The sequence below is a fragment of the Mchenga conophoros genome, linkage group LG10 (assembly GCF_057382185.1).
Source record: "Mchenga conophoros isolate Kocher_MC1m ecotype Shallow Benthic linkage group LG10, M_conophoros_male_GT1.1, whole genome shotgun sequence".
NCBI classification, from domain to species: Eukaryota; Metazoa; Chordata; class Actinopteri; order Cichliformes; family Cichlidae; genus Mchenga; species Mchenga conophoros.
The window spans coordinates 10,224,431-10,239,223 of NC_140535.1; the positions used below are offsets into that span (position 1 = coordinate 10,224,431).

Here is a 14,793-nt window from a genome sequence, read left to right on the forward strand (position 1 = left end):
TACAGTACTGTACTTGTGTGAGACGTAACATTTTAACAACAAAAGTATAGATAATCCCCCCTCCCAAAGTGATTTGTTCCAGCTCGCCTCTCCCCTGCTCTGGCTCTAGGATGGTGGCTGAGACGCAACGGAGCGGAGGTGTTAGTGTCTGGCTTAAAACAGGACATATTAGCTGCATTTAACCTTCAGTTACTCTTTATATAGTTAGGTAGGAGTCAGACCATGTTTCTTTTTAGCTGAAAAATATTACACCAGGTAACCTGCTGTGTTGAAAACGTGTTTTCTGGCAATGTTTGCTACTCTACAATCCGTCCTGCTCTGTAGTAAAATCAGCGACATCTGACCGTCCTGTTGCTCCCATTGAAATATATACAGCCTATTTAAAATCTAAAACTTTAAATTGTCCGTAGCCTGCTGTTGTTACCACTGTCCTGCTTGAAATGGATACTAACTAGCTAACTGACTGGATGCCCATTAGCCTTATAACTCCTGTTGTGTGTGTGTGTGTGTGTGTGTGTGTGTGTGTGTGTGTGTGTGTGTGTGTACAGAGAGACAGTCAGGTTCATAATGGATATAAGGAAGTTTTTTCAAAAAAAGGAGCCACATTCAGGTAAAAGTGTAAAATCAAATTATCCATCAATCAAGAATAATATTGGATCAGTGTTTCAATGTTTATATCTTTTATTGGTTGTTCATGTGGTTTGGTTATTTGCCTTTTGGTTGAAAGTACACTGAGAGAGGACTTTTTGTTAGCGATCTTAATAGAATTTTTTTCATATTAATGTAATTTTTCATCTAATTGAATACAATCTATTTGTGTATGATTGTCAGTCCAAAGAGGGAGAGAGGAAAGAGGGAACGTGAAGAGAAAGTACAAGGTCAGGAAGAACCAGGTAAGAAAACAGACAGGGAACAGTGACAGGCACAACACAAACTGTTAAACTGACAAAGAGAAAAAACCTGATTTTACTCACACAATCTGGAAGTTGTGTTCTCCCTATATTAAAGCTGCTATAAAGAATCTGCAAAACAAACTGGGTTGAAACATTTTTGACCCTCTTTAACAACATTCCAACATAACATTATAATGGATTGGGGAGATTAAAATTAATAATATATTTTTATGTGGTTCAGCCACAACTCTACTAAAACCTCAGCCAGTAATAGGTAGGCCAACTTTTGGACCGTCCAGTTGTCTGTATGACTGCCGCAGTACGTACATCACATTTGCACACTATCAGAAAGTGCCAAACGGTGCCCTGGTGGAGTGAGGAGCTGTAAAGAGAAGCAGATGCTCTGTTTATATTCTAAAAATGTTTTAAGCTTGTTTCAAAGATTCTGTACTGCAGCTTTAAATGTTTTCCAAAAGCACACACACACTTATCAGTGTTTCTCAAACTTTTTACAGTGTGTACCACCTGAGAAAAATGTCAAGCTCTCCTAAGTGCCACTATGAAAGCATGAAACTCATAAATCTTACAACACAAAATTAGTATCTGCAGTAAAGATTTTTTCATACATTGTATACATTCTACCACAGGCAAAGTTGCCTCCATTTTTATATTCTTTTTTTTTATATTTTGTAATAATTTATTTGTAATAATTTATTCTGTTTTGGGAGTGTTTTTATGTATCTGTATTATATTATACAAACACATTAAAAGTGAATCTCTGTCCAAAAAATGCACTCAGTTTACTTTTTACTCACTATGAGCATCATTCATTATTCTTCCCCAGTAATTAAGGTTAGGATATGTATTTTTTTTTATTCCAATCCATTCTTCTTTTGCAGCATTTAAATAACCTTGATCAGATTTGATGGTTTTGTTACAGACTTTTCAAAAAAGTGTTTTGCTTTTCTTTCACAAATGTGGGGATTAAATTGTGTTAAAATGTACAAAACAGTGATGTCATGTTTTGTGACGAGGACCCAGGCACAGAGAGACTTGATTAATTTAAGAATCTTATGATTTAATAAAGAGATTTGCAGACTTGCACAGAGATGGTAAAATTATGATGACTGATAACGGAGACTAAGACAACAGACGATGAGGACAGGGAGGAACAGGGGTTTAAATGCACCAAAGTGACAGTCAGAGAGAACTCGGGACAACATTTAAGGATGCAGGGACTGACAGAGACAGGTTTATCTTGCCTGGCTGGGCAGCTCTCTGGGTGCTCAGCACCCCCAAAGCTCTGATCCTAGAATCGCCCCTGTCAAAAATTAAGAAAAAAATGCATCCAGTGTGCAGTATATTAAAGATGTTTATTCATCACTTCAGTGCAGGCAAGTGGAGTATATAGACTGCAGACGATGTAGTCAACGGAAGACTTATTTCATATCCCGTTTGGCTCACGTTAGCTGTGTCGTTTGAAAGCTGAGAAACTGGCCTGTCTGCATTCAAACTGGTTCCGGCGAAATCCCACTTCTAATCACAAACGAGAAGCAATTAGGATTGATCGTATTTAAATAAAGAGACTTGAATTCATATATTCTCTCTGTGAAACTGTTTTACAAAGACAGTTATTCAAAGTAATGTTCATACTTAATGTGACGAATTAAACATTGATTTTTTTTTTTTACCGTACTCGTGTGCGTGTAGGACAGATGGATAGCCATGTAAAAACGCTTAAAACTTTGTCTATTCATGTGTAGACAGTAACAGCTTGCTGAGGTTTCTGATGATATGAAAGTGTAAATGCAGGTCGTCAGGCTAAGAGTCCTAAAGCTAAGCCCTAAAAGACTGAAAGAGAATGAAATCAAATTACAATATACCAGTGTTGAATTAAATACCAGCTCATTCAAAACATGATTTGGTTCATTAAATGTACATCTTTTAGTTAGAGCCTACACCACTTTAACCCAGTTGTTAAAATAAAACAGGATACCTGTGATAAACTATGACAGTTAACCTTAGTGAAATACCCTCGATTACCAGTTTACATCAAAGGTGTAAATATATTATTATTGCACCTTAGATCCACTAGGTGGCTTCAGAGGCCTTAATGTGCAGAACCACTCAAAGTGGTTCTGAATTTATGGGATTTCAGCAGGAGCAACTTTGTCTTTCTATTTCTTGACTTTAACATAAAGATACATGCCAAAAGCTTAATTTACATTAACAAAAGCTTTTAAATTGTTTCCATGTTAAGTGAATGACTGCATCAAGGCGATCTCATCTATTTAAGCCATCTGTGTTAACATTTTTATCTTAGCTCATAGTGATGATAAGGATTGATTTAAAAATCCAATCATAGAGCCTGCATTGCCTTCTCTTGACACAGTGATGTTGAAAAACTGAAGTATTTGCAAGTTAACAGTCTTTTAACTAATATTCTGCACACTGTGAAGTGTGAAATAGATGCTTCCCTCCCAGTGTTCAGAGTAGGTTAGCACATGCCTGCAGAAACTTGATATTTCAGTGCACTGTTGGTCTATTTTAACACAACCAAAATTATTATTTTAAGTATTAGTAGAATTAATTAGTGTAATACTAAACATGCAAGTGACAGGAATAAATATTGACACTATCGCAATCACAAAAGAGATTTAGGATTTAAAAAAAAACTTTCTTTTTTCTTTCTATGCTTTAATAACTTAGGTTTGCAGAAGACAAAGAAGCTCTAAACATTCACTAACACACAAATGTATTAAGAAGACTTAAGTATTCATTTTTTAAGTCTCAAGACAACTAGTGACAACATTTATTTTGCCATTTGTCAGTGTGCCCCAGCAAACCTCAAAGTAAAAACAGTGTGAATCATCTTGTTTGAATACACAGTCAGCTATCTACATTTGTTTGTATACATGCAAATGGGTGTGTCCTACACTGATATGACCTTTTTTACACTCTCCCAGTATGATTTAGTGTCTTCAAATTTGTCCCTGTCATTAAACGCCAACTTTACTGTCACCAAGTGACAGTGGTTCAACTTTATGTGAACCACTGTCACTTTACAAATAGTGTCACTGTCCAGCTAAATTTTTTTTCACACGGTTGAGCTAACATATGCCATAGCTTTATGACTATTGTAATGCTGTGTGCGGACAGATGTAAAATATGCAGGCAGTAAAATGAGGGCACTGCAGCTAACGGTCCAATTTAAAATCTGTCTCTTGTCTTGCCAGTGTTTGTTCCTGGAAAGGTGTGGGTGTTGGATGAGGGGAGCAAAAGTGCCAAGATGTGTTGCCACAAGAATTTGTTTAGAATTAAGATCATAAGTTCAAGAGCTCCCCTTTTCTTCTAATGCATTTGACTGTGACTTAAAATAGAAGATGACAAAAATGTTCTATAAGGTCTAAAGGGCAACCAAAGCCACAGTTGCCTAGAAATCAGTACAAAGATGGGTCATAAGGAGCAGCCACATAGGCTGACCTTTTCTGAAATAGAAAACAGAAGTACAGAAATAAAATGTAAAGCTTTTTTTTAAACTACATAAATAAAACTGATCACCATTAGAGAAAAAAATAAGGGAAAAATCCCTTCTTAAATCAATATTAAATATCCTGGCATTTAAAAACAGTGATAGACAGCGCCACATCCAAAAGTTTGTTTTTTTTTGTTTGTTGTTGGTTTATTTTTACGAAATGTAGGGTTGCAATGCACAACAACTCACCAAAAGATGACCCCGCCCAAAAAAAGAACAAACAAAATAAGCAAAATTAACGTTAAATAATTCAGTCAAATATTACAGATTAGAACATCTTTATGTAAATTGTGAAAACACACACACAACACACAATATACTTGCATAATTCCATACACAACATCACATCTCCTGGAGATTTCTCAAGTGCTGGTTTAAAAGAAGATAAACAAAAAGTCCTGAGTTTTTCCAAGCTCACTGCACATTTTTGGTATATCAGAATGTGAAAGTGTGAAACAAATATAAAACATTCTGAAAAAAGGCTTCATTTAGTCACTTTCTTGTGAAAAAAAATGCAAGAGAAAAACTATTTACACATTTACATAGAATAAAGCAGTAAAAATGTGTTTTTAGTTATGTTTAAAGCACATTACATCATATCATCCTCTAAAGAATTTCACCCCGGGCACCGACTTTTGCATAGCACATGTTCTGGAATTCCATTGAGTAGCTTTTAGTAGAATCTAGTACAATATTTATTTGAATCATTAAATTAAACATGCATATCCAAGTCTAGTATAATATACTGACTGTCATTGGACCACCAAGTCTGTCTTTATTAAATTTATGATAATATGATCGATTTAATGAGAAGCAAAAATATAGACTTTCTGCCAAAACATTTTAAATGATTGTCATATGTGACTTCACTTGTAGAATAGTCTATTATGGAGGATTTGGTTTATTAGGTCTTATGACTAGATAGCTGTTATTGTCAAACACCAGAGTTGACTCTCGCTCAGATTGTAAATATGATCTACCAGGCAGTCTGGATGTTAGCAGATTTTGGCTTGAGGTGATCGATGTGGGAATCTGATAAGGGCTGAATCGCACCCATGGTCGAGAGTTGCTGTAACGTTGGCTTCTGGAGTGCGACGAGGCTGCAGTGCAGAATGAAAGGGCTGGTGTGACTGAACCTGGTGCTGCCATGTAGCGGTATGGATATGAGAAAAGTCCTCCATAGGGTGATGGTGAAATCCCCTGCATTAAAAAGTAGAGTTGTTAAGATTTGTAGTACAGATCATGTCATCTTCCTTTATATAAACAGCTCTGTAAAATTAAACTTTATTAACCAGCAACTGAATACATCCGATTTGTTTTGTCTTTAACTCATATTATGGAGGAAATCCAAGGCATTAGGAAAGGAAGTCAGTAAAGGTAATCAATCCAGTCCCATTAAACAACAAGAGGATTGACACCTATGCTTTACTTTACACTGAAAATGACCTGCACGCTATAAAGATCTCTAAGCCATTCATAAAGAATTCACAAAGGCTTATAATGAAGTACAACTACTCAAGTAATACATTCCAACTAATGTTTTACTTTATTCAGTAGTTGTTTAATGAAAAACTAGACATTCATTGTTTTTCATATTGTATATATTCATTTAATGCTTTTATATTTTGTTTCCACACATAATACACCAAATAGTGATCAAAGGTTTTTCTGTTTTTTAGTGGAAAATCGGTTTACAAAGAACCTTTGGGTTTTTTTTAATTATAACATGAAGGCTTGTAGGATTGCACAAACAGTAGGACGAAACATGAAGTAAGATCTAAAAGTATGTTCTCCAAATTACAAACAGAGCTTGCTATGAAACATATTGGCACGAAACATATAACGTATTTCAGCTTTACTCGCTGAGAGTTTCTTTAACTGTAAAAATTCTGCAGCTGCCCAGTGTGAAGTCCTTTGTTAGTGCTCAAAGACTTTAAAGATGCTACTGAAGTTAAGTAACTGTTACTGCTGTATACAGCACTTACAATTAAATGAATGGATGAAAATATATTCAATAACTTAATATAGTGAACCTGGGGAAGCGTACCTGAGATGCTAGCATTTGCTGTGACAGTTGACGTTTGAACGGAGCTGAAGAGGTGATGCTTTCAGAAAACAGGCTTCCATTTCTTAATTCATTTATACCAGATGAAGTGGGAAACATATTCTCCATAGCCATATTGGAAAAAACCTCTGGCTTCATTGATAGCTGTCCAGATTGAAATGACAAAGGTGTCCCAAGCCTACTAGAGAATTGGCTGTGTGCACTTGAGAAATCCAAAGTGGGTTGCTGACCAGCACTGAAGGATGATGCGCTCCATGACTGTAACATCATAGGCACGACCCCATCTTTGATTTCACTCATTTGCTCTTCTAAACCCGTACCTATAGAATGTCTATCACGTGAAGCGCTGCTTGATGTTCTTGCTTTTGTTGCATCTTGTTTGTTCTTTCTGAGATCACACTTGTTCCACAGTATCTCTTCACTTCTCAGACTTAAACCCAATGTGTGTTCTCTCCTGGAGCAGCTGCCTTCAGCGTTGCAGTCATCTAGTGGATCAACGTCTGAATCACTGACAACGTTGGTCTCGTCTGTAAGGAAAAAAACAAACACTTGAAACATTTTTAACCATGAAGAAAACACTGTCAGACAGTGTGTCATGGAATACTTTGCAGTCAAATTGAATGAGCCATCATATTATTAACCCATGTTCTTTTGAAACACAGTTTAAAATGCTTTGTTAATTTTGCATCAAATAAATATTTTTTTAAAGTAAAAACAAAAGCAGATCCCCAAACTACAAACAGCAATTATTGGCTTGAGAATATGTCATTAAAAGGAAAACACGTACTAAAAACAAAAAAATATATATGCAAGCTGTTTCAGTGTAGTGACTATGCAGTAGATCTTAAATTAGATTATCACTTCGTGAACACAGGTCAACAGTGGCTGCCTAATAACATAATGAACTCTAAATGAACCCACCTTGACAAGTTGATGTGGGCATCAGAGGGCTGCTTATTAGTTGTGGGGAATAAAAAGGCTCACTGGTACTGGGCTGCTCATAGGAATCATCAGAATCAGCAAAGTCCTGGTCTGCTTTGCTTTGGTTTCCATTCAGTGAAGAAATGTTTAACTGTTTATTTCTGGGGATCACAAATCGAGATTGCATGAGACCATGCACATATGGCCTAAAGATGTATTCTGTTTTCAAAATGTATACCTCTTTTCACGTCTCCCATTTCCTGTATCTCTGAATCCTTTGGCAAAGGGATTGTTGTCAATTTTTAGTTGTGTAATCTTGATGGAAAAGAAGGAAAGATCTGCAGATTAATCAATACAAAGTTCATTGTGCAGTGACAAACAGGCACAACAGTAGTACACACTGTATAATCCATGTGGATATTTGTCATTTGTGTATGAGGGGCTAAAGGATGATGTTACCTTTTCATTTTGATAAGCAGTGACAGCGATGAATTCTGTCTCTGGGAAAACATAAGTCCGGAAGGTGCTATAAGGAAGCTTCATTATGTCATTCGCCTTCACAATATGAAATCTGGGTTGGTACTTGTGCATGGAATTCAAAATTGTCTGCAAATTAGAAAAATAGAGTTGGAATTACTGGTATTTGGGTAATTAATTACTACAACTACAACCATAATAAAAGCTTTAAAGCAGTGCACCCAGTCACCCAGCATAACCATGCGTAATGAGGAACAAAAGCAACTTTTCAGTGAGTGTTACTTACAAACCCATGGTTATCGGACATGTTATTGGTGAGTTTGAGTTTATGAAAGGCAACAGGCTTGCTCATCCATTGTTCTCCTTTAGACGGACTGTCCGGGTGGATGTACATGCGCTTTGGCATCTCTGGGTCAGCTTTTCCAGCCATCATCCAGCGGGAGTTGTGAAACTTGTAGCGACAGTCGTCGACAGCGACAATGTCCATCAGCAAGATGTACTTGGCTGTATCATTCAGCCCTTCTACTTGCACTTTGAAAGGGGGAAACATCCTCCTGATAGTTAATGAAGAAAAAAAGAAATTGTTGTATATGTCATAATTAACAGTGTTATTTTTGTTTTTCATCACTTTTTTCTCATAGAGCTTCTATTTGTCTATGGAGGTCCCCCCCCCTTGTGGCATTTTTTAAACTTCCGATCATCAGCAAAACTAGATTATTCGCTGTTTTTCCCCGTTAAAGCGTGAACATAGCATTTGTGCGCGCTTTTACAGGCTATTTACAAATTTGAAACGACAAAGACACTACACAAATTCTCAGTAGACTACTTAAATGCGCATTGCACTTGCCTTCCTGATTTTGTGATAACCATTTCAGTTCCTATTTTGTGAAATTCACTCCACAAGTTCTTTGATTCCAGCGTAACTTTCGGGTCCTCGTCCAACCATTCTTCTGGCTCAAGTCTCTTCAAGGAACGTTGCTGAACGGCCTCATTTTGGCACCCCAGACCTGCGTGCAGCCCCGCGTCAGGGGGTGCTTGCTCTGACAGAGACTTGGAGAAGGACGCGGCGTCCGGAAAAGTCGGCGCGGCGGGAAAAGAAGGCTGTGCGCTGGTAAGGAAGGCTGACAAGGACAAGGCACCTGGTCCGCGAATTTGGAAAGGATAATAAGCCATGGGAGCAATGGCGCCAACTGCATTTCTCAGCACAGCATCCGATCAGAAAAGTCCCAGCCAGCCCGCGCAGGTTGCAGGCGCATGGCGTACATCCAGACAGCAACTCCGATTTTAAAAGTTTATGAATTGTGTGGCATGATTGGTCTTACGAGGGAATGCAAAATTCCCCACTCTTAAAATACTGAGAAAGAGGTAAGAATCCGCTTGTAAATCGCAAACGGGGAGAGAGCAGCTGTGAACGCTGTGACTGCACAAGCTTGTTGAAAACAACTGGTACCGAGGATGAGAACAGAGGGAGGGAAAGAGACTGTGTTTGCGCTGTCACACGTCTGTTTTCCCTTGCACAAGGTACACTAACGAGCCAAATATTTTCGACAGGGCTTCGTTACACGTAGCTTACCAATTACCAAACACGCATAATGATAATAACAATAATAATAATGTAAAAATGTTCAAATATTCTATGATATGTCAAAAAAATAAAATAAAATTACAAATCAGCGCGTGTTACTGATAACAGAAATACATCATTTACACAGTTCAGGATGTCTGGAGTCACTTTACCTTCTTGAATAAACTAGTTACGAGACAGGAAAGCTCGAAAGTGGAAGTGTTGCACACACACACACACACACACACACACACACACACACACACACACACAGAGAGAGAGAGAGAGAGAGAGAAACAGATTCCAAACGTGATGTTCAAAAGGTTTAAGTACTGTCTGGTGTGTTTTACTTTATTGAATTTATTGAATCAGCAGTCTTGTCACACCTACAAGCCAGTGGACACTATTTCAGTGATGAGGATGTACACATCCTGGATAGGGAGGAATGCCTTGAGCGGGGATTCGAGGAGGTCATTTATGTGAAAAGGGAAAGACCATCTCTAAATCAAGGAGGGGGGCTAAGGGTACATCTTTCTCCATCTTGCAATGCTGTGATTGCAGTCATTACCCAACTATCTGTGAATGTTACTCATGGCCATTGATCAATGGTCTTTGATCAGTGGTTGTTGATCAATGGTAATGACAATCTGCATATTAATGAAGAAAGAAGATATTTGCTTTCAGTTAAAATTATTTCAAAGGGGTACAAAACCACAGAGGCATGTTCATCTCAAAGAGGTTCACTCTTAAAGAGGTTCACCAACTCTGTCCAGTAAACAAGGTCTTTCCTAATCTTGTGGTTTAGCAGCATGAAATTAGCTTTGTGCAGGTCAAAGAAGGAGAGGGTAATTTGTATACCTGGTGAAGTAAAAAGTGACAGGGACTAGCTAAATGGATCAGAGCAGGTTGAAGTCCGGGATACATTAGGTCGAGGGCGTTGCCTCAGACTTAGAGTAATTAATCTCGTAAAGTGGAATTTCACCAAAGGACCAACTGTCCCAATAATAGAATCCTCAAGGTGGCTTAAATAAAGCAGAACATTTTCCATAGAGACGTTATGTATCAGTGAAGCTACCTCTATGCAATCACAAACAAGTAAATTCAAATGTTTTAGCCTGCACAGTGGGCCTGGAGCCATGACCCACCATGATTCGGGACACTTCAGGCCAGCTGTGATGAGTGGAGTAAGAGGGAGAGATGCAAGGCCTTTCAGTCCTGTCAAATGACTTATTGGTGTGGAAAGAGATTCTTGGATATACCTAAATCTGTTTTTTCTTTTAATTTGCAGAAAAGTGTACAGAAAAGAGACTAGAACAGAAAAGAATAATGATAATGAGACAATAATGATAAAATCAACAAACTGTTCTGTAAGTTACAGGTTTGTGCTGGATTTCTCAGTAATTAAAAAACAAAGGCCACCACAGAGGATTTTACAATCCACTCTGAGAAGAGGAAAAACTAAGTGTTGACAGTGTCTTTTAGTTGAATACAGCATTTTCTGAGATCCATCCAGAATACACAACGGGTATGACGCCAGTCTGTTGTAGGTCTAAAACAGAGAGAAAGACAACCATTCACACTCACATTCATACCTATGGGCAATTTAGAATCACTAATTAATGTAGCTCTACAAACTGCATGTCTTTGGACTGTGGGTGGAAGGCAGAGTACCCAGAGAGAAACTATGCAAAGTAGCAGAGAGAACATGCAAACTCCACAAGAAGCGCCAGATGGTGTATTCAAATCCAGGACCTTCTTGCTGTGTGGCTCAATTTTGGTTACTAGAAACTTGATGCAGTTCTCAACTATCTCCTAGTTTGGGAGCCTTAAGTATTGTTAAGCCCAGAAAAAACTGATGATTCCTCTTTTTATGTGGGATGAAGGCTCTTCCCAAAATCTACCGTCATACCAAAATCCATCTTAATCAGGCTGAAAATAGAAATCAAGTCCCACTGGTTATTGATATGGTTTATATAACATAGGATTTGTGTGACGTATAATGTGAATGACTTGTGAATATACCCACTTACTTCTGACACAGACACTTTGTAACCCTAATGCGCAGTAATTAATTTTAGGTTACATTAACCCATTTACAGGGGTGCTTCAAGCACAGACACTGGGATTCCAACTTAATCTAATGATCTTAAACTAGAGACACAAACAGGTATAAAGAGAGGCCAAGTTATTGTTTTTGCTGTAGAGGCTATAAATGTTTTGCCCACAAATTTAATTAAAGCCTAACAGACATATGCTAACAGACAACTATTTTAGTCTCACGAACCTCTACATCAAAGTGGCAGTAGCTGCGAAATCTCTAATGGGCACTATAAAAAGCTTGTTCATTCAATAGAATTAAGAATTAATTTTACTTTCTACACAAATTAAATGAGTGGCATGGCAGGAAGACTTCTTATGTTAGAATTCCTAGCAGAATTGACTCCCTGTTGAGGCACTGTCACACCATTTTGTTTATTTAGACTTGATTAGCAGTAAGCTCTGCTTTCCTACAAATTCATTTAGGGGGCTTTCAGAGAGACTTTCAGCCTAACTAGCAAATTACTACTACAGTGGACTATTTTTAATCCTGAGAATTTCAGTTATAGCTTTTATGATTTGGCTTTCTCACTTTGGTGTTACATCAAAGACATCACTAGTTTTATATTACACTAAACTGTCCACTTTGTTTTAGTCTGGAATTGAATTGCCTTTAAAATCTTCTACAGAGAAGCTTATATTTGTAGCTCTTAGTTGTTCTTTGGAGTTCTAGACCAGCAAATTGACGAAACGTCTGCTTTATGGAGGTGCTCACACAATCAAGTGATTAGCAGCACCTGGCTGCTACTTACCTACTTAATTTCTATTGAAGCCTTAAGAGTGTGCTTTGTTTTTCATAGGACTGTATAACATTTCATTGCATAATGTTGCATCAGTGTCCATGCAGCTATTATGTGTTAAGGTTAAGCATGGTCCTCCCTTTACTGATGGGTAAACATGTCTTAGGTGTGTCAAAAACAAGCAAGCACTGGCCACTTTAAATAACCCTGCACAGCTTGACAGTGTAAATCTAACACACAGCAGTGATTGGCTCATTGATGGCCTTTCTATGGCACTGAAGTAACTGGTTTTTAATTGAGAAACCACTGTTTTACTGTCACAACTCTGAAAATTGGAGGGCAGTGCATTTCCAGAGTGAAACGAACTACACTCGAATTCTCATCTTAGATAAAAATATAACTTATGATAATGATACTTCAGGGTTGTATAGTCAAAAACAGGTCATATTTGAGCAAGTTACAAAGGGCTGGTCCTTTTTGCATTCTGGAGTTTTCGTATTGCCTTGCTGTGTTAACTTGGCTGTTAAATCATTAACCCCTCATCTCGTCAAGCCTGCCACTCTTGTGCATTTTCTGGGATCCGTAAGTGTCACAAATCCCATAAGAGGAAGACAGCAGAAGGCTAGAGCTGTATTTTAACTTATCTCTATTCTGCTTCAGGTTGGTCCAACCTTATCTTCCAGTTCTTTTAGAACTCTTAGTGTGATCTGTGTAAAATATTTTCAACTGTTTCTCCATGTGTGTGTTTTTTAAATTTGATTATTTTTGTTGTTGTGTTGTTTTGTCTCTAAAGCAGGGAACTTTCATAGCTACATAAGCTTCCCTATGTGCTTATGACAGAGGTAGATGGAACCTGACAGGACAAGAGGTCGCAACGGTACTCAATATTACATGACAATGCTGTGCGGTACCCAAGTGCTTAGAATAGCTACAGTGTTGCAGCCTCTGATTGTTCTGTACATTTGGCAATATTAATGCATTTAATTGTTGTACATTTAGACGTTATTAGTGACTTACAGAGCCTGCGTTGACAGAATTTGTACAAATACAACAATATGACAAAGGAAGTGTTAGCTAAAAAAAAACTGCAGACGTGCAAAAACTCCCAACGAAGAGGTTCAAACCCTTACCGTGACCAGATATGTATTTTTGGTCAGTTTTATGATCATCATTTATATATCCACAATTGGGTAGCTCTTAAAGAAGTCCAGACACTTTTCTTTCCAAGATCATTCGACTAACTCTATGGTCTACTTTCCAGGTTAATAAATGCTGGTTTATAGTATACATTAAGACAATAACAAAGTCAGCTTACTATCACCTCAAGAATATTTCAAGGATAAAAGATCTGATGTCTCAACAGGACCTGGAAAAACTAGTCCATGCATTCATTTTTAGTAGGCTTGATTACTGTAACAGCATCTTTACAGGTCTACCTAAAAAATCAGTCAGACAACTACAGCTCATTCAGAACTCTGCTGCTCGAGTCCTCACTAAGACCAAAAAAGTGGACCACATCAGTCCAGCTCTGAGGTCCTTACACTGGCTGCCTGTCCGTCAGAGGATAGACTTTAAAGTTCTGATGCTGGCCTATAAAGCTCTGAATGGTTTAGGACCAAAATACATCAGTGACCTGCTGACCCAGTATGAACCTTCCAGATCCCTCAGGTCATCTGGATCCGGTCTTTTATCAGTTCCCAGAGTCAGAACCAGACACGGAGAAGCTGCATTCAGCTTTTATGCTCCTTATATCTGGAACAAACTCCCAGAAAGCCTCAGATCAGCTGAAACACTCAGTTTATTTAAATCCAGGTTGAAGACTCACCTATTCTCAGCTGCATTTGAATAAAGCACCAAATCCACACTTTTAAGCTTAAATTTCAAAACTTACACTAACTACTGATCTTATCTATTTCTGATTTTATCTGTTTTGGTTTTATATACTGTTTTGTTTGTTTGTTAAGCTTAAATTTCAAAACTTACATTAACTACTGATTTTATCTACTGTTCTGATTTTATCTGTTTTGATTTTATATACTGTTTTGTTTGTTTGTTTGTTAAGTGGGTTTAGAGCTCTGGGTAGCTCCCCAGCTGGGTCTAGACTGGGTCTAGAGAGTATTTTAAATTCAGGGAATTTAAAATAGAAAGTAGCTCGTCCACAGAAGGACTGGTAGCTCCCCTTACGATAAGGGTTCAGATCGCGCGAACAGGTGTGGGATTAGAGCTCTGGGTAGCTCCCCAACTGGGTCTAGACTGGGTCTAGAGAGTATTTTAAATTCAGGGAATTTAAAATAGAAAGTAGCTCGTCCACAGAAGGACTGGTAGCTCCCCTTACGATAAGGGTTCAGATCGCGCGAACAGGTGTGAAATGTGTGTGTTTAGTTAGTTTGTTTGTTTGCTTGTTTTAATTAATTTTAAATCATGCTTTTTATTTGTTTTTGTTTCTAATGTCTCTGTAAAGCACTTTGAATCACCTTGTTGTTGAATTGTGCTATACAAAT

The 14,793-nt window shown here is 37.8% G+C and overlaps 2 protein-coding genes across 2 annotated transcripts in view; one reads left to right on the plus strand and one right to left on the minus strand.

The window, feature by feature from the left end:
• Positions 1–14,793, plus strand: part of LOC146565380 (roundabout homolog 1-like) — a 144,279-nt gene that overhangs the window by 1,843 nt on the left and 127,643 nt on the right. Inside the window, exons 2-3 of the mRNA XM_085288505.1 lie at positions 549–610; positions 832–893. The gene's annotated coding sequence lies outside the window, so the exon portion shown is untranslated. The remainder of the gene's footprint in view (positions 1–548; positions 611–831; positions 894–14,793) is intronic.
• Positions 3,755–9,619, minus strand: LOC146565381 (T-box transcription factor TBX3-like). The gene is made up of 7 exons (XM_085288508.1): positions 8,739–9,619; positions 8,178–8,445; positions 7,874–8,020; positions 7,653–7,729; positions 7,415–7,575; positions 6,476–7,020; positions 3,755–5,628 (listed from the first exon to the last, which is right to left on the minus strand). The coding sequence occupies exons 1-7, from the start codon at positions 9,062–9,064 to the stop codon at positions 5,314–5,316; spliced, it is 1,839 nt and encodes a 612-aa protein (XP_085144634.1). The 5' UTR covers positions 9,065–9,619; the 3' UTR covers positions 3,755–5,313.